This window comes from the organism of the source record quoted next, unplaced genomic scaffold, assembly GCF_019419815.1.
Source record: "Pyrus x bretschneideri cultivar Hongxiangsu unplaced genomic scaffold, Pyrus_bretschneideri_v1 Contig41, whole genome shotgun sequence".
Classification (NCBI taxonomy): domain Eukaryota; kingdom Viridiplantae; phylum Streptophyta; class Magnoliopsida; order Rosales; family Rosaceae; genus Pyrus; species Pyrus x bretschneideri.
Genome location: NW_025999735.1, coordinates 1,982,086 through 2,005,887, shown reverse-complemented (window position 1 = coordinate 2,005,887; position 23,802 = coordinate 1,982,086). Strand labels below are relative to the sequence as shown.

General features: G+C 37.4%; 1 protein-coding gene across 1 annotated transcript; it reads left to right on the top strand.

The window, feature by feature from the left end:
- The first annotated feature begins 386 nt into the window (after positions 1-386).
- On the top strand, positions 387-2,673 carry LOC103959476 (DELLA protein GAI). The gene has a single exon (XM_018650431.2). It carries the CDS (start codon positions 606-608, stop codon positions 2,346-2,348), a length of 1,743 nt encoding a protein of 580 aa, XP_018505947.2. The 5' UTR covers positions 387-605; the 3' UTR covers positions 2,349-2,673.
- Positions 2,674-23,802: the final 21,129 nt, after the last annotated feature.

Genomic DNA, 23,802 nt, shown 5'->3' with positions numbered 1-23,802 from the left:
TGTGATTGTCCACATCAGATACCATGTAAGGTGTTATAGAAATATGATATAAAAATATAGTATGAATAACATTATTATTTCATTCTTGAGTCGAAAAGGCTCTCAGTTACGAAAACCATTTCATATGTATCGAAACACGAATAATACAACACGTATTTTTATATAATGATAATAAATTTTATTTTTAAATTATTAATTTTTTAACATACATATTTAACTATTTATATAATAATAAATAATGTACTACTCAATATTTCAATCTTACTGAAAAATCTGTGTTCAGTCACACTCACCACACAAATTCTCAAATCAAAATTTACCATTTTAAAAATAAATAAATTAAAAATCACAATCCTAAAAGCCCACGAATGAAATATAAAAAAAAATCCCAATTAGTATGGCCTCCAATGTTTCCTTATCTCTTCCACTCTCTTACCTCCCTGTTCCTCCATTGTACCTCCCTTCCCCCTCTCTCTCTCTCTCGAAAAAGGTAAACACTGCAAAAATTAAAAGCCTAAAATCCCATTTGACCAACATGCACAGAGCTTAGTGGGTGTTTCTATATCTTTCAGTGCCTTCTTCTGTGTTTCTCACAAACCGAAGAGATGAAGAGAGAACACTGCCATAGCTCTGCAACTGCAAGTCAGAACAATTCCAAACCAGAATACCCATCACCGCCGTCTTCCACCCTGAACGGCAAGGCCAAGATTTGGGTAGATGAACAAGGCTACAGCGGCAGCGGCGGTATGGACGAGCTGCTTGCCGTTTTGGGATACAAGGTTCGGACCGACGACATGGCCGACGTGGCCGAGAAGCTCGAGCAGCTCGAGATGGTCATGGGGTCGGCTCAGGAAGATGGGATTTCTCAGCTCTCTGACACCGTCCATTACAACCCGTCCGATCTCTCCGGGTGGGTCCAAAGCATGCTCTCTGAGCTCAACACCGGCGATGATATGCCCTCAATCAGTGGCCCTCTTCTCGCTCCAGGGGAGTCCTCGACGATAACGTCGACGAAATTCTGCAATTCCCAGCGGACTCGGGTTTTCAGCGACGATTCCGAATACGATCTCAGGGCTATTCCTGGCGTGGCGGCGTACCCGCCGGCACATTCGTCGACGGAGACCGAGAGTACGAGAAAGCGATTGAAGACCTCAATTGGGTCTAATTCCGGCGGGATTGAAGTCTCCGGCGCTGTATCCGACCCGACTCGGCCTCTGGTCCTGGTTGACTCACAAGAAACCGGCGTCCAACTCGTCCACACACTCATGGCCTGTGCTGAGGCTGTCCAGCAGGAAAACTTAAAGCTTGCAGACGCGCTTGTGAAGCACGTGGGCCTACTCGCGGCTGCCCAAACCGGAGCTATGAGGAAAGTCGCCACGTACTTCGCTGAAGCTCTGGCTCGTCGGATTTACCGAATATACCCTCAGGATTGCCTCAATTCTTCCTACTCGGACATTCTCCTGATGCACTTTTACGAGACCTGCCCTTACCTGAAATTTGCCCACTTCACTGCCAACCAGGCAATACTCGAGGCTTTTGCCACGGCGACCAGAGTACACGTCATCGATTTCGGGCTTAAACAGGGGATGCAATGGCCAGCGCTCATGCAGGCGTTGGCACTAAGGCCCGGCGGCCCACCCGCGTTTCGCCTGACAGGTATTGGGCCGCCGCAGCGCGATAACACCGACGCGCTGCAGCAGGTGGGATGGAAGTTGGCTCAATTGGCAGAAACTATTGGGGTCGAGTTTGAATTTCGAGGATTCGTCGCCAGTAGTCTGGCTGACCTCGAGCCGTCTATGCTCGACATCCGTCAGGACGAGGCCGTGGCGGTGAATTCGGTTTTCGAGCTTCACGGCCTCTTGGCTCGAGCCGGGGCGGTGGACAAAGTGTTGTCATCAATCAAGGCCATGAAGCCTAAAATTGTGACTATTGTGGAGCAGGAGGCGAACCATAACGGGCCGGCTTTCTTGGACCGGTTCACGGAGGCATTGCATTATTATTCAAGCTTGTTTGACTCTCTGGAGGGATCGTCCGGGCCGAGTCAAGATTTGGTCATGTCGGAGGTCTATTTGGGTAGGCAGATATGCAACGTGGTGGCATGTGAAGGTGGGGACCGAGTTGAGCGACACGAGACGCTGACTCAGTGGCGAGGCCGGATGGACTCCGCCGGGTTCGACCCAGTCCACCTCGGATCGAACGCGTTCAAGCAGGCTAGCATGCTGCTTGCTCTTTTCGCCGGCGTAGATGGGTATCGGGTGGAGGAGGACAATGGGTCTCTCATGCTCGGGTGGCACACGCGGCCGCTCATAGTCACCTCGGCTTGGAAGCTGGCGAGCTCAACGGATTGAGTGAATGAGTCAGTTTCAGTCGGTTCAGCGGCGGTGATTGATTGAACCACCGGGCACCACTGTGACCATGTGAGTTGTGAATTGTCAGTAGGGTGAGTGGGGACTACAATGAAAGTGAAACTGTGAAACCAATCCAATCGAATCAAGTGGTGTAAACTGTGTAGTTGTAATTGTAATGGTAGTTTTTTTTTTCATTTTCTTTATGGGCCCTTTTGCACAAGTTCAAGTTGTAGAGTCCTTTCGACAAGGGGGATGAATGAATCATTGTGATGATGTGTAACTATCCATCTTTTCTTGAATAAAATGATGAGCATTGATTCTTGAATGAGAAAGAAACCATTTTGCTCTCTGTAAATTTGACACATTATCGTTATCTGGAAGCTATAGGAGAAGGGAGGCAGATGGTCTGTCTTCCTGTTTGGGTGCCTTTTCTATTTTCTTCTATTTGTACGGTCACGATTAATCCATGTTAACATTTTATATTTTTATTCTTTTTTGTCTTATTATTTCTATAAAAAAATCAATATAACGTTAATATAACTTAACCGTGACTGCATAAAATAGGAAAGGATGAGAAGGGCACCAAACAGGAGGGCAGACAATCTGCCTCCTAGGAGAAGAACTTGAATGGACCGAGAAAGCAGAATGCTACCACTTTGGCATCCTTGTTCAATACACTGTCATGTACGGTGAGATTAGCAGTAACATTGTATTATTGAACCGACCGAGATTTCAGTGTGACGGTGTAACCATAGGGTAGGGTTGACTTAGGTGGTGTAACCATAGGGTAGGGTTGACTTAGGTGGTGATGAAGATGAAGATGAAGATGAAGATGATGTTGATGATTCTAAATATAGAAACATGGCCTGCATATGCTATGTCACCATCTGAAAGAGAAACTGCCGGTAACACAAGCATGACTAATATTATAACAAAGTGCTCCTGGTTTTAAGTAGTAGTTATCAGCTCAAAAAATTGGACTCAGTTTGGTCTTTCTTTTTTATTTTTGTTTATCTGTCTTTGAAGTGGATATATATATCCGTACTACGAATCGTTTTTAACAGTTAGCATTAGTCGAAAAAAACCGGCGAGTGATTACCTATCTGGTTGGGTTGGGGTTTGTCCAAGCTCACTCTTTGGATAGGCAAAACAATCCCGCAAAATGATTCACCCTCGATTGTCGAAGTGCTTCTTATGAGCTTTTTTGGGATTACTTTTGAAAGAGTTAAAAATGTTTTTTGACAACTAAAAGTGCTTCTAATGACACGTCATGTACTTCTACATGAAACACTTGAATTGTTTTAGCACAAAGGTTTTTAATAAAAATTCCAGTAAAAACACTTATGAATATAAGTACTTCCAGCATAAGCAATCAGAAACAAGACCTTAGGGACAATTTAGTATTGGGGCTTTCTATATAAATTGCTTATACTCATGCTTTTTGAATAATCAACAGTAAAGAACAATGTCATTGTGTTTGATAATTTTGATATATAACTTTAATGTATGAGTATAATGGTTAAAATGGACATGATGTTTGAAGTTGTATGTACTAAACAATTTATTAAAAAAAAATTGAATTACATTTATGATGATAGGGTGGGGGCAGTAAGAAAAATGAGTGTACGAATAACACTATCCCTTATTTATGGTAGTAGGAAAGTAAATTCCTTACCCCTTTAAGTATTACAACTGAAATAGAACATTATCTAAAATATATTATTCACACACCCATTTTTAGCTCTCACACACTTTTGTTAATTTATCTATTGATCTTCCTCAATTTATTCGATCCAAAGATCGAAAATTAAAAGAATTGTGTGAAAAGTGAAAATAGGTATGTGAATAATACCATCCTTTAATAATAATGAAGGCCGCTTTGTGTAAACCAAATGTGAAGTAGGTACAGGCAAACCATAAGCTAATGTTTAGCTAGTACTAAATTATGACCATCCCTAATGCAAGAGAGTGATTATATAGGCTTCAGCCTTCAGTGCACACAATAATTTCTACTATATGCAGTGAAATGTGAGCTTAGTCTCATAGTGGACTAACAATAATGTGGTTCAACTTCGCTTTTGGCGAGAATCGAACCTAAAACCTCTCACTTACAAGTGAAGAGGAATACTACTAGACAGTAGTTCTAAGTGACCTATATTTTAATTAACTTTCGGCATGCAATTATCTTGTGGATGATCAATGGGAATGAGGATCCTCTCCGAATCCTCTTTGTGAGGATCCCGAGGATCCTCCAATCACATCCGTTTATTGTATATCGTGTGGTCAGATTTCGCCAGGTAATGTTTATATTTAATTTTAAATAAAATGATTTACAATGATTTCTGACCGCACTGTATACAATGAATGTATATGATTGAAAGATTCCCAAAATACTCACAAAGAAGATTTGGAGAGGATCCTCATTCTATCAATGGATCCTTGTATGACTAAATCAGGTTACATGGACCACATAGAGGCAGGATTAATAATCCCAGCGGCAACCAGGCAGGCAGGCACCTTTGTTGCCCTTAAAATTGGATAGGCATTCATTGGTTCTTGGGCAGAAATCATGTTGGAAAAGCTGAACTTGGCCAACTTTCCGGAGTACTTGACTTGCGTGTAGGTTCTACGGGATTTTGCTTAGATACTCTAAATGTTTTAACTGTTAGATTTTCACTTAAATTTTTTAAAATTAAGAACGGTTCAAATGTTCGGAGTATTCTCTATTTCGGGGTACCTAGAATTGTTGCATAGGTAGACTAATCAAAGTTGTACCAAAGCATTGTAGTATCCTATGTATTCATAATGCAATGACAATGAAGAATGAAAGTAAATTGCATCCATAAGAGAGGAATGATTAAACATGAATCATGAATGCATTGAGGACAGGGTAGAGCAAAACAGGATGCATCGAGTTCACAAGTACAATTGGAAATTCCGATTCGAAGAGTTCATACTTTGCTTGGCACATTTGAATTATATTGCGTTTTGAATTTGTAGATTTAAAAGCTAAAAAATGATTCGAAGTGTTCGCCTTTTGCACACACTCTCTTACGTCTAATCCTTAATTTGTTCAATAAAATAGCTAAAAAGAATATATGCTCATGAGTCATAAGGTGAAAAAGTGTGTGAAAATTATTTCCCTAGCTGTTTCTTTACTATATATATATATTTGTCAATTTCGTTATCTACTTGGTAGTTGTTGGAGCTGTTCTCCAACTGTCAAGGAATGGAACCTGCGCAAGTTAAAAATAGGCAAACACCATGAGTCCAAGCGTCGGGGAGGGTGGTTCCCAGCATGAAGGCTCCGATGCTTAAGTTAGCAAGGATGGGGAAAAGAGGTGCAATGTATTTTGGGGTTATGAGTGTCTCACCAAGTGTTTTTATAGGCCTTGCCGAATCGGTCCACATCATCCGACATTTCCTTGAGTTGTCGTGAATAAAGGAGGCCGATAAGGGGATTGTTTTAATGTACAGGTGCCACGTCGGAGAAGGATTGTTTGTCTCTTCTCCATCATGGGCGGGAGGCACGGCTGTGCCTAGAGTCTGACACTTCACGTGAGTGAGAAGGTACTGTATAGTCTAGTATGAGCGGCCTAGTACCAGGGTGGAGATAACTAACTAAGCTCGTACTTTGGAGTCCGGGGTCCGAGTTGGTTATTTCGATCATACCGGGAACCACCTGATTAGATCAATCTCCTGTGAAGGGTAGGCTTAGCCTTCTACTCACTCAGGGTCTAGCCCCAACGAGTGAGTGTACATTATCATCACTCCGGGAAGGTGGTATTTTGAGCCCTATAGTAGTATATCATTGTCACGCTCCGATCCCGACATACATCCAAGATCGACACGTGACGTCACCACATTCCTATTTATCTATCATGTCTCGCCTCCGAGACAAGACCAAAACACACTCAATGATTTAACCACGCAATCATTTTCTTTTATTTTATGGCTGCATTTAACATTTGTGTTAGACTGCATACGTACCCTAAGAAGGGATCAAGCCATTCGTAGTTCACCATTCACTAAACTCATACATTTATCCCAGTGCGTTCTAATTTGGCATAGCATTCCTCAATCAATTGTTGGGACTTGACAAGCATGAATTACTAGATTCAGGACAATTGGACTTCTTATGTCGGGATATGGGTCAAATAATAAATATTCCTTTTTAGGTGGTCTACGAGCTATTGCTCAATCGATTAGTTATGAAATACCATTAACTTTATGTATGTTATCAATATCTTTACGTGCGATTTGTTGATACATAGACATACATTTTTCTCTATTCCTTCCTTCCTTAACAACTCACATGACATTCAAGATTTCCATTTCATCAATCATATAAATCATTATGTTTTCCATGTGATACCTTAATCCATAGCATGTAACATATCAAAGAACCAACGAAGCACAATAATATTCTCAAGCCACATTGATCAACTAATCTAATCATAATAATAACAATCATATCCAACATCATTCCACATTCACGTCAATTAATCAATTCCATGAATCAAAGATGCACGATATTAACATTTAACTACGTTAATTAATCACTAAGATAACATATCATTTCACAAAATTTAATAAAGGAATTCTACGTATTTCCTACTTGGATTCCAAGTAATAGCAGAGGAAATCCAATTTATAAGCACAATGTCTACTATGAGCAATTCTCATTCACTTGATTCTAGGGTTCCAAACTAGCTTTATGGAAATGAGCAAGAGCAAGGATTCCGGACCACTCAACGAAATCCAACTAAAATATGGCACCTACCGAATGTACCAAGTACAACTAATTCTCATCACCCCTAGAATGCATATGGTCCCCCATTGTGAATATACCAAGTAGAACCATAGGCATAATCTAAGCTTGCAAGCAGTGATCACCCATCACGAGTATACCAAGCATGATCACCCTTGAAATACGTATGGTCCCCCATCGCGGATATACTAAGCATGATCATTCCTAGAATGCGTATGGCCCCTCATTGCGAATAAACCAAGCAGAACATAGGCACAGTGTAATAGCGTAGGCAGTGATCACCCATCGCGGATCTACCAAGCATGATCACCCCTAACATATGTACAATCCCCCTTCACGGATATACCAAGCAGGACTGTATCCTATAGCTCTAGGTAGTGATCACTTATCGTGGATATACCAAGCATGATCACTCATAGAATGCGTATGGTCCCCTATTGCTAATAAACCAAGTAGAACCATAAGCATAGTCTAATTGTACAAGTGGTGATCACCCATTGCAGATATACCAAGCATGATCACCCCTGAAATATGTATGGTCCGCTGTCGCGAATATACCAAGCAGGACCATCCATATACCATTGCTACATGGTGTAGTAAGTTCATCACACAACCTATCCTTACCTCAACCCCTATGATTTACAACGTAGGCACCTGCACTATCAACTTCTCATGGCCACTAATTAACATATCACACAAGCATACAAGTTTTACATAATACTTCTAATAGGATTCTAGGCTCACATTGTCATAATAGTTATCTTACATATATATCACAATAAGGCGTTCCCATACACGTAAACCGATGTGTGTGTGTATATATATATTACTTGGGATAACTCACTAACCAATATAGGCCCACTAGACTCTACTTAGTCTCTAGTAGTACTTGATCTTAATATTTAGAACGATTCGAGACATGTTGACCAAAAGTCAATTCTCTGTCAACGGTGGGGTCCACAACCCTACATAATTCGATCTGGAACTTCTGCCCACAAATTTCCAATCTATAACTTCCCAAGAGTCTTATTAATCTTCTAGAATAGTATCCTAAAATTTCAGAACGATCCAACAGTTCGATCTCCGCCAATCGCTAAAATTAAGTGATGGTCAACATTTGGTTTTAGAAACTTAGAAATTCAATTTGGGAAGATTTCTACATAGGATCCCCAATCCGTAAGTTTCTAAGGTCCTCAAATATTACGTATAATAATATATTAAAGTTTGGTAACGATCTAACAATCGGATCATCGATTGTTATAATGATCAAGTGGCGGCCTCTAACGAAAAATATGTTTAAACAACATGATTTCGTCAATCGGATGTCAAATATGGTATCAGAGTATTGAATTTATTCTTAAAAGACAAATTCGCCCCATTGGCCACCCGCCGCGGCGGCGATTTCTGACGAATGAAAACCCAATTTTCCGACGAACTCCAAAAATTACCAATTTCCACATAAATGTTGAGCAAGTCAAGGGGAATAATTTTCATACCTGGGCCAAAGTCCAATTCGACCGGAAAGTAGCCTGAAAACGCTTCGATCCGCCAAAAACCCCAAAATGGGTGTTCTCGATTCGACGCCAAAACAAACTCCGACTCCCCAACCAATGTATGGACTTTGTTCCTGAGGTTGAAGGGAGTCTATTGGTGGTGGTGGTCGACAAAATTGGCTTCAGGAATAGGGATCGCCGCCATGGGACCCTCGGCGCCATCGTTGCCTTTCTTCGCAAAACTAGAGCCAAAACTCGTCAGGTTTGAGTGTAAATGCAGGAATGAGGATAGTGGAGTTGGTTCTAGGTGGTGGTTTGACGAATTTCGCTGGAAAAATCGACGATTTCACGTAGAAAATTCACTTAGGGACTGGGTCAGGTCACGCAGGTGTAACGGGTCGAGAAGTGACCCGGGTTAGCTGTCTTTCTCCCCTCTCTCCTTTCCCTCATTTCCCTCATTTCTCTTCCTTTTGATTGGTCACTCCCCCTCATTTTCTCTCCCACACCTCTCATTTTCCCCCTTTCCTGCTGCCATATGGCAGCTTCCAGTCTTCCTTCTTTTTGTTAATTTTTTTTTTTAACACCTCTAATGTCTTCGTTTCGACTTCGATTTGTGAATAGTTTTCACCTATGTGCTCGTAGGATCGACCTTAATTCGAAAACATTAAGAGTGACCATCGAAGGTCTACGGATTTTAAATAATTATTTTTGAAAATTCAAACTTTGTAACTAAGTAATTAAAATCTAAAATTAATTTAAATTCATAAAAATACTATAAAATCATGCGGATACGTAAATTAAAATAGTGAAATCCAGGAACGGAATTTCACAATCATTGTATTGAGCCCATTAGATCCCTTCAATCATAAGGTGTATGTAACATTCTAAATTTTAAAATATACAAGTTATAAAGTTTTTCCAAAAATCCAAATTTAGATTGAAACTTGAATCTCTTGATTTGGATTTCAATGTGGGGATTGAGCGAAGTCACATAATGGAATAACTGGTAACTATAATAATTAGTATGGAACTCGTCCTTCATGAGAATCAAATATAAAACCTCTTACTTTTAAGTGAAGCCAGTGGTGGATCCATGATTTTAACATAGAGTGGTCCCAATATAAAAGCTCCAAAAAAAAAAAAAAATGAACAGACAAAAATAGCATTGAACAAATAAATGGCAAACTACAACTTTTCATTCATAATCTTTGTGCTAAAACAGCTAGAAATACTAAATTTGTCCACGACGGGATTTCATACTTTGAAAACGTGTCATGATAGTTTCATTGTCAATACAAGAGAACACATCTTTCTTAACGTAAACAACTAAGCTATCATTTAACCATTGATCCCCTATTCTGTTGCAGAGTGGACTCTTAATGATATTCATGGTGGAAAATACTCTCTCCACTGAAGCAGTTGCAACCGGTAAAATCAAAGCCAATTCAATAGGTAAATATACATATTAAAATACTCGATGCAACACATTTCCCACCATTTTCTTAGCAAGATCACTAATGCTTTGCAACTGAGAAAAGTCACTTCTCGAACGCATATAATGAATATAAATATCGATTTGATTTTCAAGTGCCGATTGGTCTTGCTTCGTAAACTCTTGAGGATACAATTGAGCAAGGCGAAGTAGCTTTTCTTTGTCAAAAGCTACAAAAGAATCATTTGGACTTAAACTAGCCAAACATATGAGCAATTCGGTACTTGTCTCATTGAAGCGATCATTTAACTCTGTAAGTTGGGAATCAATGACAACAAAATAAAATCCACTATGTAACCATGATGGTTGGTCTTTTTGTGGGTATTACGGCTCGACCTCCTTGAGCTACATATGTCTCATCCATGTTAATAACCTCAATATGATGTTGGACACAAAATGATGATACTTTGTTAACCAAAAGATTAAACCCCTCATCATTCCTCATGTAGAGTAGTTGTTCTTTGCATGTGTTGACTAAAGCCATTGCATTCACAATCTCTTGATCATTCTTTTATAATGCTTGTGATAAATCATTCAAGATTCCCAATATAGATTTCATTAAAAATAGGAGAAACACAAACTCAAAAGATTGTATGTCTCTCAATAACCTATTTGCTTCGACCACACTATCATTGGTGTTGTCATCAACAATCATTTCAAGCACATTGACCAAGGATGAGAACATAGAAATCAAACTAATCAAAGTACCATAATGTGAATTCCATCTTGTAGCTCCGGCACGTAAGAGACTAGTTTATTGATTTAAGCCTTGTCCCGTCATAAGAGAATCATTTTCAAGAACTTTCATAAGTTATTTTTGTTGCATCTCTCTAAGTGCATCACGACGCTTACATAAAGTTCCAATATTATTTACCACATTATTAGCCAATAGGAAAAATGTGTTAATATCAACATTATCCTTTGCCACGGTTACACGAGCTAATTGGAGTTAATGAGCAAAGCAATGAACATAAAATGCACAAGGTTGTTCATTCAAAATCTTTGTCTTGAGGCCATTGAACTCACATTTCATATTACTAGCACCATCGTAATCTTGCCCTCGTAAATTGGAGAAGTTCAACTCATTGAAATTAAAGAACGCATCAATAGACTCCGTTAGTGTGTTTGCAGTGGTGTCAGGAACATGTTGAACTCCTACAAACCTTTCAATGACTTTCCCATTTTTGTCCATATAACGTAAAACCACCGCCATTTGCTCCTTTATCAAAACATCACGTGCCTCATCAACCAATAAAGAAAATAACCTAGCATTCTTCATATCATTTATGATAGTTTTAATGGTTTCAATAGAACATGAATGAATAAGATCTTTTTGAATTGAAGAAGCTATTAGCTTGAGATTTCCCGAAGCTTTATCTAACACAACTACCTTTATTTTCTCATCATGATCCGCAAGGAATTGCAAGAGCTTTAAATAGTTACCTCTGTTGTTTGAAGTGTCACCTTCATCATGACCATGAAATGAAAGACCTTTTCGCAACAAAAACTTAGTGCAATCAATTGATGCATTCAAGCAAGTGCGATAAGACATACGAGCTTATTCTGACTGTTTGACTACAATTGTTTCAATATGTGTCTTTTGATTCATTAGATTACCAGCAGCTTCAACAATTTTATTGCGAAAGCTACCAACCGTTTCTACATTTTTTCAAAACATGCTCTTGTGTGCTTCCAATTTTGAAAGCCTACCTCAGTAAAGACGTCACTGCCTGATTGTTCCAAGTTGACTTAGAATAGAGATCACTAAAAGCAAAATGCAGCATCTTTAAATATACTATATTCCAACCAATGAAATTCTTTCAACCAATTATCAACGAACCATCGCTTTTTATTCGAATGCAAAGTGAATGGAAACTCATGATCTTTAACTCTAAAATGCTCCATCAATATATATGCTCTTCGCACCTTATCTCGAATATTTGAAGGATAATCCTTCATTGGAATTCTCTTTTTGGGGTCTCTCTCAAGATTATCCAAATTAACTTTTAACTTATTTTGTTGTGGAGTGGAATTACCTGCAATTGGATTAGAACTATTTGGAATTGGAGGGGAACTATTTGGAATAGGATTGGAACTATCCAAGTTTGGAGATGAACTATTTGGAATATGATTGTCCGAACTAATCGATGATGATTTTCACCTGTAATTTCGTACCATACTTCTAATTTCTACACATATCAATTAATAAAAAAAATCTATATCAATTGATGAAGCTAAAAAATATGTATGACCTAACATTGTAATACAATCTTCAACCAAAAAAAAGAAAAAAAGAATCAACAATAAATATGTATGAGCTAACACTAAAATAAATATGAAAAAATCCTAAGAAATTAACAATAAATAAGGTTGAACTTAGCTTAAAACCCATTGAGTGATTGTTTGGCTTTTTGTCAAAGACCCTTAAGACCATTATCAAAGACTCTTATATGTATTCACTGTTCAGCGCTTTTTTTTTTAATTAGTGTTTGAAAAAAAAAAAAAACTAGAACTAAAAATTCTAACATATTAACAATAAATCTGTATCAACTAACACTAAAAATAAGTAAGAACTAACACTAAATTAGAAAACTTACGGAAATTCTAAAGTTGATGCTGATGGCCTTCGACTGGCTTGGTAGCATGAGGAACAGGAGTGGCGGACAATTAGGTATTATCTAAATTATAATTGCTAAAGTGAATTTGATTGAAAGCAATCTGACTAATGAAAAGTCATTGGATTTTTATTAAATATTAATTGGTTTGACTTTCCTATAAAAGATGGTGAGTGCTTTATCATGTGAATTTCTCACGTGAGTTTATAATTTTTTTTAATATATGTTGTTATGGCCAAGTTATTTAAAAAAAAAAAAAAATTAGCTTTCTTCCTTCTCCTTCCGCACAATGTGCAACAACCCTGGCTACTGTTCTTCTCCACCACTGCTCAGACTTGGATGATCCTTGAAGGTCTTAACAGCCATTTATTCGAGCTTTCGAGTGGTACCGGGACCACCCTGGGCCCTTTATAGATCCACCCTTGTGGTGAAGTGAAATGTAGATCCATCCCTGTGGTGAAGTGAAATACCATTAGACTATAATACTACGTGACCAAAACTAGCTATTAAAACAAAGAAAATTGTAGCTTTAAGGGACTAACTATAATTATTGGTATCAAACACATCATTCAGGAGAGTTAAACTTGAGATCTTTTACTTATAGATGGAGTGAATTACCACTAAATCGTAGGAGCAAAACTAACTATTAAAACAACGAAACTGTAGCTTTAATCAGTTGCACTCTACAGTAATATTGCTAAGAGGCATTTTTATGCTTTTTTTTTTTTTTTTTTAATATTTTATAAAGAAAACTAATGAAAAAATCTTGAAAACTTTGAGTTTTAACAAAAAATACAAAATAAAAGGTAAAGTGAATAGTACTATGATTAACTTTTTAATATAAAATATGAGTTTTCATTAAAGTGAACAGCATCGAAAACTTTTCGTTAAAATTCTCTATTTTATATGCCTTAGCCTATTCCCAATGGCACGCTAATGAATGAAGATACACATATTGTAGGTTTAATGTTTTGTTGCCATATCCTTTTGTACGTATAATTGTCCACAGTGCTAAAATTTAAAAACTTCCACTGAGTGCATTTATAAGTAGGGGTCATAAGACAGTCCTGATTTATTCATACCAAAAGGTATTGTAATTGGTTCAAAGATTTTTCAGTGTACCGAGAACATGATTCGATATAGTAAGCGTCATAATATAATTATGACTACTTTTTTCTTTCTAAATCCATTAGTAACCAGTCGGTTTAGGTTATAAAGAGGAAGTTACCGCAAATAGAACAGCTGCAAAGGCTTGTGACATTTGGACCGGTTTCAATGGGTGGAAGCGGTATGGGTGTCTTTGTTGGCTTGTATAATTGACAAGGGTTTTGATGCGGTTCATGTAGAATTCCTTTTTGTTCCTCATGTTTGTAATATGGCAGCTAGTGATTTGTCTCGCAGGAAGGTTGCTTTGATACTTGTGATTGTTTTGAGCTACAGTAGTTGTTTAACATTTTGACTTCTGAAGTAAATATTTCGATTCGAATTTAATGAAATTCTTACTTTGGAAGAAAAAAAAAAATAATTAGTTGTTGCGTTTTCAATTTCCCTTCATATGAAGACCGAGTATATCGAGTTATATAACAACTAGAATGTTATGTTTCTTTTTTTAGAGTAATGCTAGGGAAACTAAATTTGTAGAAAAAAATTGCAAACTAAATGATATGAAAGTTGATGATTGGATGATTACTTAAGCGTTGATAAACGTGTTAATTTTCTATTGGTGACAAATTATTTAGTTTTCAAATTTTTTCTACAAATTTAGTCTCCCTAGCATTACTTTTTTTTTTTTTTCCTTTTTTTTTTAATAATTTTTTTTATCTTAATTTCCTCTCTACATTCTATCTCTACTCTATTTGTAACAGATTATTCTCCAACCAGATCTATGTATACAATAATTCTTAAGCACATGAATTGAGTTCGTTTCGCTTAATTATCATAAATGTAGCACTCAGAAGAACCCAACTGACATGAGATTGGTTTGCATGGAAGCTATGCAGACGACACAATGAATTGACTAGCATTCGTGGTTAAAGAATGTTATTTCACATCGAAAATTTGACAGAATAAATTATAATATTAACTTACATTGAATGATTCTACTTTTAATGTACCAAATTTTTTTTGTAAAAAATGGCACACTTATTTCATTATGCAGGTGGGTAGGTTGAAATAATATCAATATGAATAGTACTGGCCACTACTCACTATCCCGACTCCAAATCTTTACATTAGTGACAGTTGTAACATCACACTCTCTCTATAACCTAATTTTCACAACCACAAATTGAATCCATGTATGGTCAAGTTCATTGAGATATTAAGCATATATAGCAGACAATTTTATGGTGTCGGGGCATTGAAATTGACTAGTGGTTCTATTGATTTTGACATCCTCCATCACACACGCACTATGTCGTCTTCTTTTCAAAAACATAAGGGACCCTTCAGCCATGAGAAAGCTTTTTCTTTACAGCTCCCAATTTTTAAGTGCAAAGTCCTTTCAACGACTAAGCCCTCTCCAAAGTCTCTTTCTCCATGAGTGTGAGTAAACATGCCTTCTCCACCATTAATCTACATAATTATTTAACTTAGTCTGCGATTAGAAAAATAGGATTTGCTTCACACTTCATTGTCAAGAGCTTATTAATATCTTCCTCACTGTTGGAGGGACTAAAAGTTGCAATCATTATAATTAAGTTAATAATTAACCCAATGGGTCAAATTTGTGACTAATAAGATCTACTAATTATCAATTTATTAGCGTGCCGTCCACGTATAAAAGAAATAAAATAATGAGTTAATTAGAGCGAAACTACGTTTTAATTTTATCTTTTGTGTTTAGCCTATGACTGAACGACCATCACCTCTTATGATAAATCTGCTAGATTGCCACTATTGCATGCTTCCAAGAGCTGAGCATGCATATTAATTGGATACTTAACTCTATGTCACGAATTCATTTGATTTAATACCAAATGACCCTTGTGGAAGTGGAGTCACAGGCAACCGAACGTTGAGCAAAGTGTCGCAACCGATAGTTAAAGAGAGAATGAGTTCTGAGAAGGTACTGGTGGGATAACTGACAATTAACTGACCTTTCTAAATTCATAAAGCATGATAGGGTTACGGATTTGAACGTGATGATACGTGCAATAGTAGTAAAAGGAAGAGAGAAGGATCATCAACGAATGTCCAAAGATCATGACCGACAAGAAAGGCTTTAAGCTGATGAAGGAAAAAAAGGTAATTAAATTCGGGTGGTTTGAGAAAGTGAGCGGTATGGAGGCCAAAAAGAGAGAAACTAAAAGGAGACACTAGCATTAGGAAGCTAGGGTTTGAGAGCAAGCCCAGCGTTGGGTTTTGCTCGGGGGACAGGGGAGAAACCAAGGGCCCGAGGGCCAGGGGATCAGGTCCAGCGTAGCCCAGCCCGACCGAAGGTGGAGGCCCGAGCTCCGGGCCCGTGGGGGATTGCCAGCCCGAGAACCTGAGGTGGGGGTGACGTCAGGCTGACGCCAGGGTGGTGTCAGCGCAATATTTAAATTTTTTTGTGTCAGGCGCGTGCACCCCACCCGCGCGTGGGGGCGCGTCGCCGACACAAAAATCAGAAAAAAAAAAAAAGAGTTGTCAGTTACCGTTGGGAAGCCATGTGGCTTCCCACGGTGCGTTAGATCTCAACGGTCACTTTATTTAGACCGTTCGATCTCAACGGTTAAAAAAAAAAAAAAGTCAGATTTAATATCCACCGTTCGATCTGAGATCAACGGTGGATATTAAAATGCTTTATAAATAAAAAAATAGAAATAAAAATAGTTTTAAAAATCTGAAAAGTTACCGTTGTGACACGTGGCACAATCTGGAGTGTTGGAATTCAAATTTTTTTATATCCAACGGCAGAGATTAATTAATTGAATAAAAATTTTAAAAAAATTCATAAAAATTCTAAAAATTCAAAAAAAAATCTGAAAAATCTGAAAAAAATTGTAAAAAAAATTGTTTTTACTTTTCTATAAATACCTTCTCATTATCATCTACCTTACTCAACAATTTCATATTTTCTCAACTACTTTCAATCACATTCCTTTCTTTGTCTCAAAGTTTGAATTTTTTTTTTTTCAACAAAATGACCACTGGTGCAGGTACGAATTGGTCGCTTATTGAAGATGTTGCGTTGTGTACTAACTGGGTTGAAGTTACTCATAGTTCGCTTACGGGTAATGAGATGCAGTTGCGAGAAATGTGGAGTCTTATTCATACCAATTTTCTTGAGAAAATTGGTGGGAAAAGAACCAAAGAATCGATGTCCAGTCGTTGGAAATTATTTAGATGACTCGACGGGAATGTGAGGCTCTGCCCTTTCTTACTTCGTCATCTCTCCTTTGACGCTCCTCATCCTCTTCCCTCTCATTTCTTACCCCCTGGTGATTGAACATTGCTTCTGATTCGTTAAACAATTCTTCCTCTTCCTGATTGAATTCCCACATCATCCTTGAGGAAGAAGAAGAAGACATTGTAAGAAAGAAACAGAAACTATGAATAATGATACAGATTTTTGTGAATAAGGAAGCAGAAACTATGAATAATGATAGAGATCTTGAGAAAATTGGTGTGAGATTTGTGAGGATGGATGGTGGATTATATAAAGGATTCAGAAAGGATTAGGTTGTACATAATGCCACGTGGCATGCCGTCATTCGTTACAAATCTGTTGGAAATCTATCCTCAAAGATTGTGAACGGATTATGACACGTGGCATGCCGTCATTCGTTAAAAATCTGATGGAAATCTATCCTCAAAGATTGTGAACTGATTATGACACATGGCGCGACGTGATTGGTTAATAATCTTATCAGAAATCCATCACCAATAATTGTATTTTCAGATAATGACACGTGGCATAACAAGTACGATTAAAAAATTTATCGGAAATCCATCCCCAATAATTGTCTTTTCGGATTTTATGACAAGTGGCGTAAACGACAACGATTAAAAATCTTATTCGAAATTACAAATAAAATTATTTTGTATTATTTAATAATACTTCGGATAATGACACGTGGCGCAACGAGAACGATTAAAAATCTTATCCAATATTACAATTAAAATTATTTTGTATTATTTTATAAATAAAAAAAATACTAATATTTTATTGCCTATTGCCAGGACTATTGAAGTGCAACAGTGGAGATGCAAATTCTATTGCCAGGGCTATTTACTGTTCATTAAGGGCAGTTGCTGTTCATTAGGTGGATTGAATAGTGCATTGCCAGGGGGAGGGCTCCAACGCTGGAGTTGCTCTGAGGAAGGTGAACTTCTATAAGAGCAAGTCCCAGGGGGGACTTGTAGGCCGGCACCCAGCACCATTTTTGGCCAGGCACCTAGCCAATCCCCTCCAGCCCATGTTGATAGGATGGCACCTAGCCCAAGCTGGTCTCTAGGCCAGCCCAAAATCGACAGACCCATGGGACCGCTTGCTTGATGTCATGCTGACATCAGCGTGACATCACAGGCCAATTTATTTATTTATTTTACTCCAAGCACGTGCAAAACACACAACTGTGGCCGTGCGTCCCGACAAGAAAACATGGGGGTGCCCCGCCAGCGCAGGTGCACTTAGGGATTTGATGGGGGAGGTCACGTGTTTGTTTCTGGGCCGTTGGATTTCCAATGGTCAAAAAATTTTGAATTTGACATCCAACAACTAGTGACGTGGCTTGATCTAGATAGTTCAATCTAGAGATCAACGGTCCACGTTTTTCTCCCCAAAATAATAAAAAATAAAAATGCACAACGGTCAAAATTATGACTGTTGGCCACGTGTCAAAGTATAGGCTGTTGGATTTGAATTTTTTCAAATCCAACGGTCCAGATTAATTAAGTAAACTAAAATTTATAAAAATTTAATTAAAAATTGTTAAAAAATACAGAAAAAATTTTAATATTTTATTTATTTTTTCTATAAATACATAACCCTCATCTTCCACCTTACACCACATTTGAATATTTTCAACACTTTCTACCAAAGCTTTCATATAATTTTTGAGAGAAAAAAATGACAACGTGGAAGCTCATCGAAGATGTTACGTTGTGTGAATGCTGGGTTCACACTACTCATGACCCGATTACGGGTAATGAGATGGAGAAGTGAGAAATGTGGAGTAAAATTACGAAGGCGTTTTGCAATGTACATGGAAAAGACGCCAGAAGTAGTCAAGATCTTGAAGGTCGTTGGAAAAAACTTAATGCATCCTTCACTTGTTGGAAAAATGCCATCTCTCATGCTTCCGGAAATTTGAGTATTGGGACAAGTTTAGTGGATCAAGTGACAATATTTTTAATTATTTATATGCATTCCACTTGCATCAATATTTTAATTTATTTATTTGTGTTACACCCGCATTTTATAATACTGTCTTATCCCACTTTTATAGACACTACAAGCACAAGCATTCTACAATTCAAAGAACCATAACAAATCATTCAGCAAACGGGAATGCTGGCAAATTGTCAAAGATTGCCCTAGATACAGAATTGTGGCAACCGGTCGAGAAGTTGTCATGCATGGCATGAGTCTACACAGTTAGCCAGAGGCAGACACGGTCGAACAAGAAGGCGAGACATTGGAAGAGACGAAAGGGACACTTGAAGAAGTGCTGGAAACCCAACCGATTTGTCAGTCTCTCAAGCCTCAAGGTAAAAAGGCATCAAAGGAAAAAAGGTAGTTCTTCCAAAAATGACTACACTAAATATCTGGACAAACTTGCTCGCCAAGGTGAATTGAACATGGCGTGGGAAGCGGCTAGAGATGAGGAAAAAGATGCGACTATGGCAGCAATATTAGTAGCTACTAAGAGACGTGATGCGGCGGCTAAGAGACAAAGAGAAATACTTAATCGAGAGAACGAGATGATTAGAGAAACACTTAATAGAGAAAATGAGACTAGAATGCGTACCATTTAATTTAATGGTCCTATGGTTTCCTGACCCATATATATTACATCAATATTATGTTAAGTAGGAATTTACTACTGGTACACATAAGAAGATTTAAAGAGCAAGGCTTCTAAAATCATCCATAAAAACCTGTTGGGTTCTCTAATACTATGTTTGGATGAAGAAATTTAAAATTATTAAGGAATTTTAAAATGACAGCATTTTATTTTCTAGAATTTGTGAATTTTCTTGTTTGGTTAACCTAAAACAACACTGAAATTAAATACAGAATTTGTTATTTTTAAACTCTCAATCATAGAAATTGGGAATGTCACCTATTTACATGAAATTTAAACTTGGGAATCAAGGTCTCAAATTCCAAGTTTTTTTTTTCCAAGTAGAGATTTTATATTTCTATGTTTATGAATTCAAATAAGGGAATTTGTGCATGTCAATTTATAAATTCGACTTTTATCTAAATTCCAAGTTTATTTTCCTCATTCATATAGTGTAAGAGCATGTCTTCTTGGACAACCTTTTCATTTGGACCTACTCGTGCAACTTTGTATTTTCTTTTGTCATGATGCATTGTTGAAAGGTAATCCGAACTATTTAATTACTTGGTCACCTTTTAAAGACCATATATGTAAAAAAAAATTAATTAAATAAGAAAGTTTTTAGTAATCGAACAATTATTCAATAAATGTCAATTAAACATTGAAATTGTGACAATATTAATCAGACGGTTTTAATAATATTTGACTTGGTTCATTTCTTGCAAAGTTGATCTTTATAAAGTGACCTCGAGAATAGACAAGTCAAATCATCAATTATAAGTTCGTCAAAATAGATGAGAGATTAAAAGGAAGATCCAATCAATTAGTATTACGGTCTAGTGATATTTCTCTTCACTTGTAAATGAGAGGTCTTAGATTCAATTCTCACCAAAGGAGAATTTGAACCACATTGTTGCTAACCCATTGTGAGGCTAAGCCCATCTCCCTCATTTTTAATGTAGATAATATCGTTTGTTAAAAAATAAAAAATAAAAAAAAAGGAGAAGAAGATCCAAACTAGAAGATTGCTAGCATACCATTTATTTGCTTTGGTTTTTTCGTATTTTTGTGCATGAAACCGTCGCAACGTATTTTTTAGAGGTTTTGGTTTTGGCGAAGGAAAAGTATTTTTGTGCATCAAACTGTTGCAACATGGGCCAACACATCCCCCCCAAACAATGCATACAAATCCAACGGGCTCAGTCGGAAAAGTATCTCTACTTTTGTTACACGACAAATAAAGTTCTTCCTATTACTTTTTTTTAACAAACGATATTTATTTACACTGAGAGAGAGGAGGGTGGGCTCTCACAATGAACAAGCAACAATATGGTTTAAATTCTTCTTTGACGATAATCGAACATAAACCTCTCACTTACAAGTGAAGATGAACACCACTGAACCATAGTACTAAGTGACCTTTATATTACCTTTTAAATATGAGCCTGTATTTTTCTTAATTCAAAAGACACGACAATTAATGACGAAACACGGTTAAACATGAGCCTCTATTTTGACAAAGTTACATATTCTTATTCTCCCATGAATGCGAGGAAGTTTGTTTCTTTAACCAAACAACTTCCTGTACCAAGTAATCCTCTTAATTTGTCTTCCTAATAATTCCTTTCTTAAGGTTTGAGAACCAATGGGACGATGAAAAATCCAAGCCGAGGAACATAATTACGCTAAAAGACTGTACTTAAGTTAAAAGTTAAGAATATTCCGTAAAGATTATCAGGGTTAGCCTTAAGGGATACAATTGAGTGAGAAAATGCGTTAGGATTAAGTTAGATCAAAAGTTCAGTTTTCTTCCATTATAACAAAATATAACAATATGAATGTGGCTCCGAACCAAGTAATAATGCATAAACTTACATTATTCACAGAGAATTTAACCTTCTATGATTTCAATTATTGTCTCCCACTTGATTGAAATATTATATTATTGTCGCGTTTTAACTAAAAATATATATGTTCCCATGAGAAGATGAATGTAATCGCTCAATGGGAAGATGATATCTTGAAAGTGAATGATTTGTTAAGCCATGCCTTCCAGCTACTCACTGATCCCTTTGGAGCTGTTATTTCTGCCTTTCTTCCTGCAATACTGCATTTGCCTCTGCTTCTTGGACAGCACAAAGTTTCCTTCCCCCACGAGATCCTATAGTTTCCCAGGGACTTAAAGCTACAAGTTGATTCTAATTAGCTCCAGTTAATAACATAAACAAAGTGGAACTCATTGAAGAAATTCATTATTTCTCAACAACAAACCACTGTTTAATACTTAGAAATTATTTCTATTATTCCTTTTAATGAGGATTTCTCTAAATACATGAAACCGCATTTTATTACGTGTATAACCCTAGTTAAATTGCGGTTTTATGCATTTACATCCAATGACAAACCACTTTCAAATTGATAACAATGAAATAAAAATAAGTAGAAATGGGAATGCTAGCTTTGCCGCTGCAGCTTCACGAAGTCGAAAAGGACATATCAACATAAATCACAAGAATTAGAACTCATCATCATAAGACAAACATCCAAATTAACACTTGAAAGTGAAAATAACGTTGGCAGTTTGATTTGATATGTGTTTCTGAGAGCATACCATCAGATCATGCATAAGTGCACTGTAGAAGGAAATCCTTGACATTGGAACCAAGAACAAGTTGCGGGCCTTCGCGGGCGTGGGAGTTGAAAGCAGTGTCGATCGCTCGAGCTACAAGATCATCCTCGCTTACCACTAACCTTATCGGTCCTGCACTTCCAAGAACATTAACTGTGAATAAAAAAAAAAAAAAACCTGTTTGTCTTCAAGGTATGAGCAGCATCAGTACTGGTCTTCTTATGCTTCTGTAAATTAATTCTCTCCAAAAACCTTCATCTTCAGCATTCTTTGTTACTCTTTTTTCGCCTTCTCTCTTTCACTGTACGAGTTTTTTTAGACAAACCCAAGTATAACAAAACGAAACACGAAAAATGAATCTCGGGAGAAAGAAAGAGATTTGGTGTTCAGGGGTGAAGGCTAAGGCAACGGTAGTACCAAGCTCGTTTGCAAGAACCAAAGGAGGAGGACAGCGCAAAGGGAATATGCTCATAAGTCCTCTGAGAAAGGAAAGGAAGGAAGTACATGAAGAAACCAGAAGTCTCCACGATTCAAGACTCAAAGATTACAAGAAGATGGAAAGAAATTTAAGGTGTTGTCTAGAAGAAGAATATCTTCAGCAGACATGAAAAGCTAGCATCGTACAAAACATATGCCTACAACTTCCGTTTATGTTGTTAAACCAGCGTACGAAAAAGGAAGCAGATCCTCTGCTCGGATTTATACACATATGACACTTACAGCGGATTAGTAGCAACATCGTAAAGGTGTTCAAACGCAAAAATATTTTCACTCTGTGACAGATAGTACAACAATTTTAAGATGTTATAGCAATCGATAATAAATTTTAGTTCCTCGGCCTTGGTTACATAAATTTTGTGTTTCACAAATACCGGAGGCAGACACCAGGCAGAGATCTGGTACTGCATGTAGTGATTCTTAAGGGCAAATAGAGGCCCAATTCAACTCCAGAAGGAAGGTTGGTTAAATTTGAAAAGTGATTTCTGCACATTTTTTTCACCTACGGACAGCAGAGCTCGTCTGATTTTTTTCTCAATTTCTAATATTTCTCAACAATAGATCTTAAAAATCCAAGTTGTACCCGTTCCCCCTTGTGACCTTCACTTCACAGCCTGATTAATGCGCTTTTCAAAGCGCACTTCTAAGTCCCTTCGTCAAGCTAGAGTTTGTTTCTCGGGATGGTCTGGGATCAGCGCAGGCTGCGAAGTCAAAGAAGTTGTGAGGCACCGAACATGTGGAAAGCCGTCGCCATCCTTAAGGTTCCATTTTAGTCTTTCTCAAAGCACATTGTATAATACTTCCTAACTAGAAGCCAATAAAAATGTCTAACGTCGAAATTAAACAATATGTAGAGACAGAAACTGCCCCACATCTTCCTTCCTAATATCTACTTATTTATTACAATGTTGAGAAAATAAAAAATGTGCTCCTTAATTTTGAAAGTGATTTTTGCACACGTCTTCTT